This window comes from Salvia splendens, chromosome 5, assembly GCF_004379255.2.
Source record: "Salvia splendens isolate huo1 chromosome 5, SspV2, whole genome shotgun sequence".
Lineage (NCBI taxonomy): Eukaryota > Viridiplantae > Streptophyta > Magnoliopsida > Lamiales > Lamiaceae > Salvia > Salvia splendens.
The window spans coordinates 32,364,081-32,376,898 of NC_056036.1; the positions used below are offsets into that span (position 1 = coordinate 32,364,081).

General features: G+C 44.0%; 1 protein-coding gene across 1 annotated transcript; it reads right to left on the reverse strand.

The window, feature by feature from the left end:
* Positions 1-7,348: 7,348 nt before the first annotated feature.
* LOC121805437 (subtilisin-like protease SBT1.7) lies at positions 7,349-10,111 on the reverse strand. Its single transcript, XM_042205285.1, has one exon. It carries the CDS (start codon positions 9,896-9,898, stop codon positions 7,640-7,642), a length of 2,259 nt encoding a protein of 752 aa, XP_042061219.1. The 5' UTR covers positions 9,899-10,111; the 3' UTR covers positions 7,349-7,639.
* Between the last annotated feature and the right edge of the window lie 2,707 nt (positions 10,112-12,818).

Consider the following 12,818-nt stretch of genomic DNA (forward strand, 5'->3'; position numbering starts at 1 on the left):
CACAAACAAAGTAGAGCTTCCCCCTTGTAGGTTTGACATGGCTTTTGACAATTCAGAGTGAAACAAGTTTCGTACAATTGCAAGACTTGTATCGGAATCGAAGGTCACGTTGATTGCCACTCTCGCCGGACCCAAACACTCGGCTGTAGCTCGAACGCTCCATAGCTGACGCAGTTGAGTCACTCAAGAAGTAGGGTTCTTCGCTTCTGACACAATTGTGGCTGAAAGAAAGAGGAAGAAGAGGATTGATATCGTGACTGAGAACTAGGGTTTTTGAAATAAAAGTTATATTATTTTAAATATAAAAATAATTTTATTCTAATAATAATTATTATTTTTGAATTTATTAAAAATTTATCAACAAAACAACTTAATTTGGTCAAAATCGGGATTAAAAACGTTGACTGTTAATTTGACGGAATAGTTAGTTTTGGACCGATTGTGTGATCCGAGTTGAAATGTTTGGGATGCAAAAATTTAAAAGATAATGTCTATGATTAAAATCGTAAAATGATCATATGTTCAGGATCAATTTTGGTCTTTACTCTTTCTTTTATAATATGCAATATGTTTCTTTGATATTAAATAATTTTAATGAAAACAATGTGTCGTACATCACACGATGTGCAAATTTCATACAATTATCTTAAATATATGTATGTGCTTGGTTGATTTCTAAAGTTGCTTAATTTTATGTTTGGGTTTGCTCACAAAGGCGGACCTAAGTGGAGTCATGGGGGGTCCTTGGAGCCATCCCCCAACAATTTTCATTTTTACTATTTATAATACTCCACCCGTCCCCTAAAAATAGAAATTCTTTCCCTTTTTGGTACTGCCCCTAAAATTAGAAACTTTCTATTTAAAGAAAGTTCTTTCTATCTAATGAGGTGAGACCGGTATTCCACTAACACACTTTTATTTTTCTCTCTCTTTTACTTTATCAATTTTGCATTAAAACTTATGTCATTTTAAAAATTTCCATTTTATAAGGACAGAGAGAGTATATTAATAGAAAAAAATACTACACATGATGCAGCAAAGTTGGTTGTCAACCTTGACTTGCAAGTCGGAGGTAAGGTGTTCGAAAAATCTACGTCCGCCACTGATTGTTCATTTAAATATTTTCTTATACGTTTGGATTTTAACCTTTAGATAATATAGTTTTATCAGATTTTAATTAATTCATTCAAAACTTAAATTTATTGTGATGAAATTAAATCGGTGCAACGCACAAGCGTGATACTGGTTGTATTAAGTGAAAGACGCATGCAAATCATGCGCTTTCATAAGGACGCATGCAAATCATGCGTCTTTCATGACCTTCATGCGATTCATTAGAGAAAGATGCATGAGGCTCATGCGTCTCTTACAAAGTTGCCTTTTATAAAAAAATAGCTTCCCAAATCGGGAAGCTCTATGGTAGAAGTCTTTCAAAGTAGAATATTATTTTTGTTACTAATAAATGAAGTATTTTTATGTTTACGGTGTAAAGAAGTTCACATCATGGACCATTATATGTTTATACACTTTTGTATCAATTGATAAGTTTCTTTGCCAATCAATCGTGCCATTTTTTTTCTCTGAAAAGTACTAGCAGGCGAGAGTTTACTCCTGCAGTGAGGAATCATAACCACCACAATGCTCATATCTTCAAGTAATCAAGAACAGTTTTAAATACTTATACAATATCTATACTACTGTATATTATGGTATGGATGCAGTTTTTTGTGTGTGTAATGTTTTGGATTGTGTGATCAAACATGGGTGACCTGTGAGAGACAGTCACTAACCCACGTGCTCCTCCATATATCCATCTCCACTAGAATCATTTATTTCCTTTTACCCCTCAACCACTCAAATATCATAACTATATACCTATAATTTCAATGTGAAAGAATCTAAGAGCATGATACGAGTCTTATACTATTAATATTTAGTTTAGATATATTAGGGATTTGCATATCTTTTTCTATATCTTTGTTTTCTTGTTCATTAAGTTAGTAGCATTATAAATAGGAGTTATTGTTATCACTTTATTCATTCAATCAATATAATATTTTCCCTAAACTTGTCTTGAGTATCTAGTATAATTATTGTTCCCTATTTGCTGCTGATCGGAGAACGTCTGTGACTCAGCAAATCCGTGAGCCTTCCTTCGAGCTTGTCGAAGGATTGATCACCCTATCCGTCCGAGAAGATAGATAGCCGGTCACGTTACGGAGGACGTCCGTAACAACTGGTGCTTTCATCCCGTACTCATCCTCCATATTTTCCAAAAAAAAAAAAAAAAAAAAAAAAAACAGCCGCAACACCACCATCACAGCCACGCCTAATCCTCCACCTTCTTCATCAATAACCTATTCACCACCAATATCCTTAACAGGAAACCCCTTGCCTGAATCCGCACGACGTCTGGTCCCATGACCCCTTGCTGCCACAGGATCCAATTCTAAGAGCCCGAGCTCGATTCTGGGCTAAATTTATTGATCAAAAGGTTATACACTCAACAGCGCTTGCGCTGCATTCGGAGGGAGAGGAGCAGGAGAGAGCAGTAAAGCTAGCGGTTGAATACTGATCGGCCGCACGATGTGGCAGGAGAGAGCAGTAAAGCTTGCGCCGCACGATGTGGCAGGAACGGCCGCGATTTTCTCCACTGGGTTGGAGAAGATCTTGGCGCGATTTGACAGAATGGAACTCAAGCTGGAGAAGTTGGAAGCGCCGCGCGTTCCCGAACCTGATCCCCCTTATTTCTCGGACGAACTTGAGGACGAAGGGTATCACTCCCCGCGCGACGCTTGGGAGGCAGACGACGATGTCCACCAGCCTTTCATCCACGGACGACGAGACCGTGGTGGGGATATCCGTCGTCGACGAGGCGCTGCCCGCGCATTACATTGGCGCGACGACCGTCTTCCGCAGCAGAACGTTCATCGGGCGCCGTACCGCGATCGCCCCGAGCCTCGGCACCGCATGTGCTGGGACAGGCCGCGGGATCGATACCTGGGGATGGAAGAGTCCGAACAACAACACTATGTGGACTTCTATTCCGGATCGAGGCGTCGCCGGACTTGCTGGGATCCGCCCTCCCGTACATCCGGTTGTCGTGTGGGAGAGATTCGCGCTCCTCCATTGCCGGAACCACCGCCACAGCCGGTACCAGAACCAGAACTGTTTTATGGCCCGACGCATCGTGGAACATCGGACACTCCCGAGTCAAAACACACGACGCGCCCCTCTTTCGGCCCCCGAGGCTTTCTTCACGCTGATTCAGACGTGTCGTCACGATTTCCACCTAGCGCGTATACTGGCCAGCAGCGAGAGCATCCCCAAACCCAGAACCGGCACCTGCACCCCACATTCCCAAGCCCCCGTACCCCCGCACATCCACAGCTCGTTCTCGACTTGAAGCCACCGCTGCAGCACGTGCTCGACCAACAACCGCAGCCAAGTCACCGTCGCGCAGCAGCGCCACCGGCCCCTGCGGCTGCACCGTCCCCGCCGCTGCACATGGATCAGCAACTATCGCCATCCTGCGGCCATCCTACGACTCACCTCCGTCAAGCTGAGGCCTGCCTCGAATTGTCCACTACTGTGAAGCAGCCCCTGCTCCAACGCCCGCCCTCCTGCCTGCGTTCCCCGAGCCTCCACTCCGCTACGGAGCTTGTTTCTTGTGAAGAGAAATACTTGGGAATTGAGGGTGATGCAAAAGTGTTGAATCAAGTTGACTTGCGGCTCAATGAGAAGAAATTAGTAGATGATGAAGTACGAGCTATAGAGGTGGATAAAATTGATGACGATGATGGTCTTCATGATTCAAGTAAAAGGAATGAGGAAGAGGCATCGTTAGACGTTGTAGAGGAGGACGATTCCGTAGAGGAAGTGCCGAAGGTCATCGCCTCATTCCCTGTTGTTCAAGTGCAATCCAAATCTATTGTTGAGAATTGTTGGGGCAAGAAAGGAGATAGTGTTTACACCGGTTTGTGCATAATTGTTGGTGTCTATGTGGATTTGAGTATCAGTGATGTTACAAGTATGAATTATCGATCAACATCGCTCGATACCGATGCAAGGTTGATCCCTCCGCGCAATGACATGTGGGATTCGAACATTCTTGGAGGCGTGGACAAGCTTGTCGTTGTGGCGTGGAATTTTGCCGACCACATTGGGTCTCCTTTGTTGACTTTTGACAAAGGTGATGAATGGAGACATTCAGCTGCTCGATATGTGTTTGATCCAGGGGGAGACGTCTAGCTAAAGCTTTTGCTTTCAACTCTCGTCCTTGGTTCGTGGTTCCCACCTTGAGGACAAGGTGGATTTTAACCGTGGGGGAGTTGATACGAGTCTTATACTATTAATATTTAGTTTAGATATATTAGGGATTTGCATATCTTTTTCTATATCTTTGTTTTCTTGTTCATTAAGTTAGTAGCATTATAAATAGGAGTTGTTGTTATCACTTTATTCATTCAATCAATATAATATTTTCCCTAAACTTGTCTTGAGTATCTAGTATAATTATTGTTCCCTATTTGCTGCTGATCGGAGAACGTCTGTGACTCAGCAAATCCGTGAGCCTTCCTTCGAGCTTGTCGAAGGATTGATCACCCTATCCGTCCGAGAAGATAGATAGCCGGTCACGTTACGGAGGACGTCCGTAACAGAGCATCCGCAATGGGGCGGACGATTGGCCGCCCGATACCTCGGGCGCGCAATCGTCCGCGCCCTATAGATCGTCTGCGGACGATAGGGCATTGTCCGCCCATTGTGGGCGACGCGGACGATGACGCGGACGATGCAATGCGTTTTGTTTTTTTTTTTCAATTTTTTTGTCTATTTAAACCTCGTTTGTCATTCTATTTTTCATACGAACATTTCTCTCATCTCTCACATTCCATACGAATATTTCGATAATCTCTCACAAACAAAAATGAACCACGACGACGACTGGAGTACCTCGGAGGGCGTTAGTCGGACCTTAACACGACCCTTATTCGATGCCGTCAATGACGCAATGGCGGATTGCTTAGCCGAAATGCAGCGAGAAGAGGAGGCGGCGGCGGCGACATGGTTGAAGAAGTTTGGGCCCGTAACCGCCGTCGTTGAGAATGCGTATTTTTTTTATTCGTATTGTAATGTATTAATTTTAAATGAAATGAAGGTGTTTTTTCTAATTTTTGTAGTTATTTAAATATTCAACTAAAGAAAAATGCTTAAGGCGACCTTTAGGACGGCTTATAGAACGCCCCACTGCAGGTGGAAAGGTAGGAGAATAAAATGCTGATGTGGCGGTACATAAGGCGGGCTTTAAAGCATCCCTTAGGGTGTCCCATTGCTAAGAGCATCCACAACCGTGCTCTTGCCAGCGGCACGGTTGTGGGCCCGTACAGTACTATTCATGCCTGCTCTCTGGCAAGAGCACAACACCCACAACTGTGCTCTTCCGCAAGGACGAGCACAATTAATATAAAATTCAATTAAACAATAACATTTCCATAATATTAAAATCCATTTAAAAACCATAATAAATATTACAAATTACAAATAAAATTAAAAAATACATAATTAAAATACTAAAAATTAAAAATTACATAATTAAACTCCTTAAAATTAAAAATTACATAATTAAACTCCTAATAAGACTACGCATCCGGCGGGATCAACCCCAATTATTTTTGGAGACCTTTTATCATGGTCTCGTGTGTTTCAAGTTGCGTGGGGGTCATAGATGACCTATCGGCCATATTGAGTTGGCTTAAGAGCATCCACAGCGAGTTGTTCGGGGGTGGAGGTGGCACATAGGGAGCGGGAGCGGCTTCGGGAGTCGAGCCGCGACGACGGTTGGCCGCCGCCTTCTTCCTTCCTTGGGGGCGGCGTTGGGAACCGTTCGGTCCGGCGTCGGGGCTACCCAAGTTAGCTCCGGCGAGTTGGCTAGCCACTTCTTCCGAGCCGGAGTCGGATAGGGCTACCGACCTTGATCGTTTGGAGGAACCGCTAGAGGAGAATGTTATGCCTCCCTTATACTTCGGGTGCGTCCGCGTCTCCTGCCAAACGTTAAGATATTTGAACGACTTACCGTTCATGGATTGATAGGTGCTCAGCGCGGCGGTGATGATGTCGACCTCGCTTCGGCCGCTCCCGGCATTCCGGGACTCCTGGATGAAATAGCCGTTGAACTTGCCAATTTCTTCGTTGGCTCGGCCGATGCAGTTGCGCACCATACTCTCGTTGTGCTCGATCGTTCCGGGCGGCCGGTTTGCATTGTACCGGCTAGAGACGCGCCACCAAAAGTGATCGCCGGATTGGTTCGTTCCAACCACCGCATCTTCGGAGATTTCCAAGTACGCTTTGAACAATCTTTCCATCTCCGCCGGTGAGTACGGTGTGCGGACACCGGCGCGAGATGGAGGAATCGGCATTTGGGAAGGGGCGCGAGGCCTAGGCTCCGGTGTCCACCCGTAGCGCCCTTCGGAGGCACCTTGGTCGTCGATTGGGTATGGACGGTAGCCACCCGGAACGGCCGAATCTTGGGTTTGAGGAGGGGCCGAATATTCCGTTTCCGGACTAGGAAACGGTTGTGAACCGAACCATTCGGGGTTCCAACCGTGGGAGCCCGAAGGGTTATCGTCTTGGCCGGACATAGTGATGTTGTAGGGTATGAGAGAATGAAGATGAAAATGGATATGAGAGAATGGAGATGAGAATGGATATTGGAGAATGATGATGAGAGTTGTGTATTTTGATGTGATTTTTTGGGGTGAAACTGAGAGTATTTATAGATGAAAGTGTATTTTTGGGTAAAAAAAATGATAAAAAAATTAAAAATGTGTAAAAAACGGTTATAAACGGATATATTTTTTTGGGGAAGTGAAATTTGTTTTTTATCGTTTTTTTAATAAAAAAACCAATTTTTTTTTAAAAAATATATAAAAATGTTTAAATGCAACGGTCGAGCCGTTGACGAATGAGAGCGCGCCACGTGTGCGTCCGCCGACACGGACGTGCTCGATACATCGAGCAGCACCGTGCCAGCGGCGCGAGTGCAGCGGCGGCGGATGGCGTCCGTGCCAGCGGCGCGGACGGCGGTGGCGACGGACGCCACCGCTGCGCATGCTCTAATGCTCTAAGACACCATTTGCAAATGAGCATAGCATACATTCAGTAGTTCAAATCTTGTCCCTGTGCCCACATTTCCCGACAAATTTTTGTCAACAACAATTATTGTTATCCGATTTTCTGGATTCCTCAATTTACACCTCCAAAATTTGAAATGTCACCACCAATCTTTTAGTTTAGAAGGATTCCTCAATTCCTATAGAAAGAAAAGATTGAAAAAAAAAACTCAGAAAGCTAAATGGAAGAAATAAGTTGTCCATTTCAGATTATAATAGTAACATGTTACGTGAAGGCATGTGTGTGACACCCAACAACTGTACACTTATCAAGAAATCAAACACCATAATCTTGATCTTCCCAATATTTTCAATTTCCCATGTCCTGCCCCATACTAAAACAAACTTTAATAAATAAAAAGGCCAACAACAATTTAAACACCAGACACAGAGACTATAATTTAATTTAATTAAGGAAACAAAACCCACACTCTTTGTGCGAGCAATCACTTCTTAAATCTTTTTCCCATCTAAACCCAACTGACCGCCACCGGACTCCCCACCACACGTTTCCCGTCCGACCACTCAATCCGGCCAAATCCGTTTGCGTTCGCCGGCATCGCCCCCGCCGTGAACGTCACAGAATACGATTTCTTCTCATTGCTTTGACCAAAAGTCAAACTCTGCGGCTCCACCGCGATCTTCACCGAATCATCTGACGCCACGGAGACCTTGTACGTCCCAGGCGGGCCCACGTTGGTCAACGTTCTCGTGTGCTTGACCACACCGCCACGTGCCTCGAGGCTTATTGCGAAGGAGGGGTAATTTAGGTCATTCACACTATACGATTTACCCGCCACGCAGCTGAAGTTCCTCCTCGCGAGGCTGTTGATTTGGCTGGCGGTGTAGTTCAACGCGCATAGGAAATTCAAGTAATCCTCAGCGTCCAAATCGTAGACCAGCCCCGGATTAAGGGCTGATACGGGGTCCACGTGTCCAGCGCCGTGATCGAACGCCGTCGACGGTTTTCCCGTGGAGACGTCTTGGATCACTTTCCCGTTTTTGTAAGCCGTGTAAGCCGTCGTCATCAGCGCGGATCGGATAGCGGCGGGGCTCCACTCCGGGTGAGCCGCTTTGAGGAGAGCCGCCAAGCCGCTGACGTGGGGGCACGACATTGAGGTACCGGAGATGATGTTGAAGCCGACGCGCCGCGCGTCCTCGGCTAAGCCGGTGGGCCCGACCGCTCCTGACCAGCCGGCTAGGATGTTGACACCTGGCGCGATCAGGTCCGGCTTCAGAATCTGCGGCGTGATCGAGTTCGGCCCTCGCGAGCTGAAAGCCGCGACTACCGGAGACGGCTCGATTCCGACTTTCGTCCCCTCGAAGAGAACCGTTGCTGTTGGATTGGGATCTGAGAATAAGTAGTCCTTGATTTCTTTCGCGGTGGTTTCGCCGACGGTAGTGGCGGGGAGTAAGTGCGCGTCCGCCACTAATTCGTCACCATTCGCGGCGGTGTTGGCTAAAACCATGCCGAGACCTCCGGCGTCCTTCACCACGGACCCCTTCTGAACCCTAGGATTCACGCCGCGGTCGCAAAGCACGATTTTCCCGCGTACCTTTTCCGGAATTAGAGATCCTGTCATACATAAATTGCCGTCGCTAGCATTGCTTACATTTCCAGCGTAGACGAAGGGGAGCAATTTTTCTGGCAATGCGCCTCCTTTGAACAGAGAAACGCCGGAGAAGTTCTTCCCGTTGCCGAGGCTGACGAACGCCGGGAAATCGCGGTCGAGCGTCCCAGCGCCGACGGTTGTAATCCACGGCGCGACGTTGGAGAGGCTGTAGGAGGTAGGGCCGGCGTTTCCGGCGGAGCAGGACACGAGGATCCCCTTCTCCATGGCGGCGAAAGCTGCGATGGCGACGCTGTCTCTGAAGAAATCGGACATTCCGCCGCCGAGAGACAGCGAGAGCACATTCACGTTATCGTCGATTGCTTTATCCAAGGCGGCGAGAATATCGGAGCTGAAGCAGCCGCCGATCCAGCAGACTTTGTAAGCGGCGATCCTAGCTTGCGGCGCCATTCCGCGAGCCGTGCCGGGGGCGTATCCGAACAAGCTGGCGCCGGAGACGACAGATCCGGCGGCGGTGGTGGAAGTGTGCGTGCCGTGACCGTCGTCGTCGCGCGGCGATCTCGATTCCTTCGTCTCGTCGATCGGGCCGAGCGTGGCTTCGTATCCTCTGGCGAAAAACCTCGCTCCGATCAATTTCTTATTGCAGTTCGATTTGGTGAAATTCGTGCCGATCTCGCATTCGCCTCTCCACGAACTAGGCACGGCGGAGAAACCGGTGTCGTCGAAGCTCGGAGACTCCGGCCAGACGCCGGTGTCGAGAACTCCGACGATGACGTCACGGGCGGAGTCGGATTCGGGAAACATCGCGGCGTTTTGGTCGAGGCCGAGGAAGGAAGGGGTCCGGGTCGTGTGGAGGTCGTATCTGGATTCGGGTAGGACCGAGAGGATACCGGGTCGGGCCTCCATGGAGCGGGCCTCGTCGGGGGTGAGGCGGGTGGAGAATCCATGGACCACGTTGGTGTAGGTGTAGAGCATCTCCGCCTCGCCGGATACTGATTTAAGCGACGCGTCGTACCAGCGCGTGTGGTCCACGAACTCCCCCGGCATCTCCGACTTGGCCATGTGAACAATGTAAGTCTCCTTCTTCTCCGCCGTAGCCGCAGCTACGGCCAGAAGAAGAAGCAGGATTCTGATTGCCGGAATAAATGTAATCGGCATTGGTGGATTAATTTGGGTGAGTGGTGGAGGATGTTGCTAAATTAGTATACACTACAGCTGGTGTGAATCCATGCAAGGGTGAGTTCGAGTTAAGAGTTAGAGTTAGTGGGGACGGTTCCTAGTTGTCGTGTTTATATGCATGATTGGATTTGAATTGCAACAAAAAACACTGAAAAAGAAAAGAAAAGAAAAAAAAGGTTGGCAAGTAGAGAGAGACGTCTCGCTATGCTTATCTATATAATAAAACAATTAAACACAGATGATGCATGTAAATTATTTACCGTTGTTCACGTGTGCACAGCCTTTAACAAATTATTCTACCACAAACACACTCTTTTCCCAATCTAATACAGATGGACGACAAAAGTTGATGATTCCTTGTTTTTTCCAACTCATTCTGTGGATGCAGCAGATGACCAACTACTTATTTTCTTCTACAAAAAGAAAAAGAAAAAAAATGAAATCTTGAATATCAAGTTTATTTGGTCACGGGTTGGTGTAAATTGTTAAGAGACGTGGAACCGCTTTCAAATTCTAACTTCCAACCTACAAAACAAAATATCTCTATATTGCTTTCTTGTGTTAATGCTAATTGACGTCTCAAATAAGTTCTGCACTGCAATTAAAATTGCTTTCTTGTATTAGTAGTGAATCACAATTTCAACTGTCTCATAACCATATGTCTTTTACCGGAAATTCGATCCAGATGTTGCTTTAATTAGGCTTTTTATGTCATTAATACACTTGGATTTTTTTTAGTACAACCATCTTTATCTTATGCTCTGTTTTTTTCTTTCTTTTCTGTAGTTTTAGGTTTCTTTTTCTGCCATTATAGACACGTAAATCTATAACGGTGTAATTATATTGTTAAGATAAATGTTTTACCTTACAGGTATAGGTTGTAATATATAGTAACAGAGTCTAGATATGTAGCATTATGGGGTTGAGTTGCCATAATTAAAGTGAGCACAACTTGTCCACCACACTAAAAATTACTAAATTTTACTTATTAATAGTATGAAACATTATTGATGAGTATTGATTAATCTGTACTTGAATGTCATTATTAAGAATACCTTCAACAAAAAAACAAAAATTATTGTCCGTACTTACCCACAATCCACATAAGAAATTATAGATTATGATATTTAATTTGTTTCTTGCGACTAATGTCGAATCCCTTTTTAACTTAGTCATGTACCAAACAAGAACCTTCTAAAATAACGTTACTACCTCTGTTCCAATTATCACAATCTTCATCAGTCGAAATGAGGTTGATTTATTGCAAAATCGCATTTAATAATCAAATGGAAGCATTTTTTAGAAGGGATGAATGTAAAGTATAAAATTTTTCCCTACGGATGTGAGCATGCTTTATATGAGAGTAATAAAAATAATAGTATTTCACGGGAAAAGGCAGAGGAAAGGTTCACGTGAAGTACTTTAGGTGGTTACGAAATTTGGATATAATCTCAAAACAATTTAACTCTGATTTTTGTCAATATCAATAGCACTTGGAAATAGGAGCGGCTGTGATGTCGTAATATGTGGCTTTTAAAAGAATGGTCCCCTATCATCCACCGTCACACTCACACGTAGTTTATACTACTACCTATAAAAAAAAAAACTAAAAACAAACACTGGTTTATGCAACTCCTATATCCTACTAACTTGAAATCAGTTAATTAATATTTTAAATTGTATTTTTTCTTTAAAATCAAGATCTTATTAAATAACTATTCTTGTTGGGTATGGAGTAATTAGATTAGTACTAGAGTGACCACATGTAGTGGTAGAGTGACCATATGTTAGAAAATGATATACCATGCATTTTGAGTCTATCATTTATTCAACCTCATATTATGATTTATATTCTATATCCCTATTTCATTTATTGCTTTTCTTTATAATTTATGACCTGACTTTTGAGGCAAATTGCAAAGATAGCAAGACATTTGGGTAGGGTAGGGTTCGGTTTGTTGAATAATATGATAATGATATTTAATATTATCTCCATTTATAAAAAAAATAGATAAAGTTAGTAATTGATACAGGTTTTAATTCGCAATTGGTAAAGTAAGAGAGGGCGAGGGAAAAATATGATGAAAATAATGTTAGTGGATTATGGGATCCACATTTAGAATGATGTGTATGGTTAGTATTTGTTTAAAACTTTCCATATTAGAATTGGTTTAATTTTGGTGAACATCTAAAATGGTAAAATTATTAACTCATGTTTTCTCAAACAAGGTTATCAAGATCTCTTCCCATGTTATCTCATTTTAAGGGACAGCTAGTACCTTTTTGGCATATTATGATTATTGATCAATGGAGGAAGCATCCATGCAAGATCTTCATTTTTATTTCTATATCAGTTACATATTGAAAATTAGAGAAATGATATATGGCGCGATGATTGTGAGCGACAACTTGAGCGACATTTTCACATCTACGCTCTCCTTTCCTTTATTTTTCTTCTATGAGTTTCTCTCTCCTCAATACATCTTCGCCTGGAGTAAAAAAATATCTCTCTCTCTTCTTCTCGATTCTTTATCACAATAATAAAGGAGTAAATCGCGTATATAGGCCACTTGGCCTTTAAAATAACGTAAATGTACCCATTTTGTTATCAATTTCATTTATGGGAAAAACGCCGATGAAGTTGGCGTGTTTATAAGTAAAAACGCCAATAGTATTGGCGTGTCTTTAGGCAAAAACGCCAACTACGTTGGCGTTTTACAATGGCACCGTATCTTGCTCGTATTTTTAACCAAAATACTTAAATTTGAACACGCCAATCTGGATGGCGTCTTTAAGATATAAAACGCCAAGGTCATTGGCGTGTTTAAATAAAAAACGCCAACCTGATCGGCGTTTTTTGGTTGAACCATATTTCTCAGATCTCCCCCAAAATTGCAGA

What these genes read in the sequence shown, in the direction of transcription:
- LOC121805437 (XM_042205285.1), bottom strand. Translation starts at nt 9,898, where the DNA reads ATGCCGATTACATTTATTCCGGCAATCAGAATCCTGCTTCTTCTTCTG.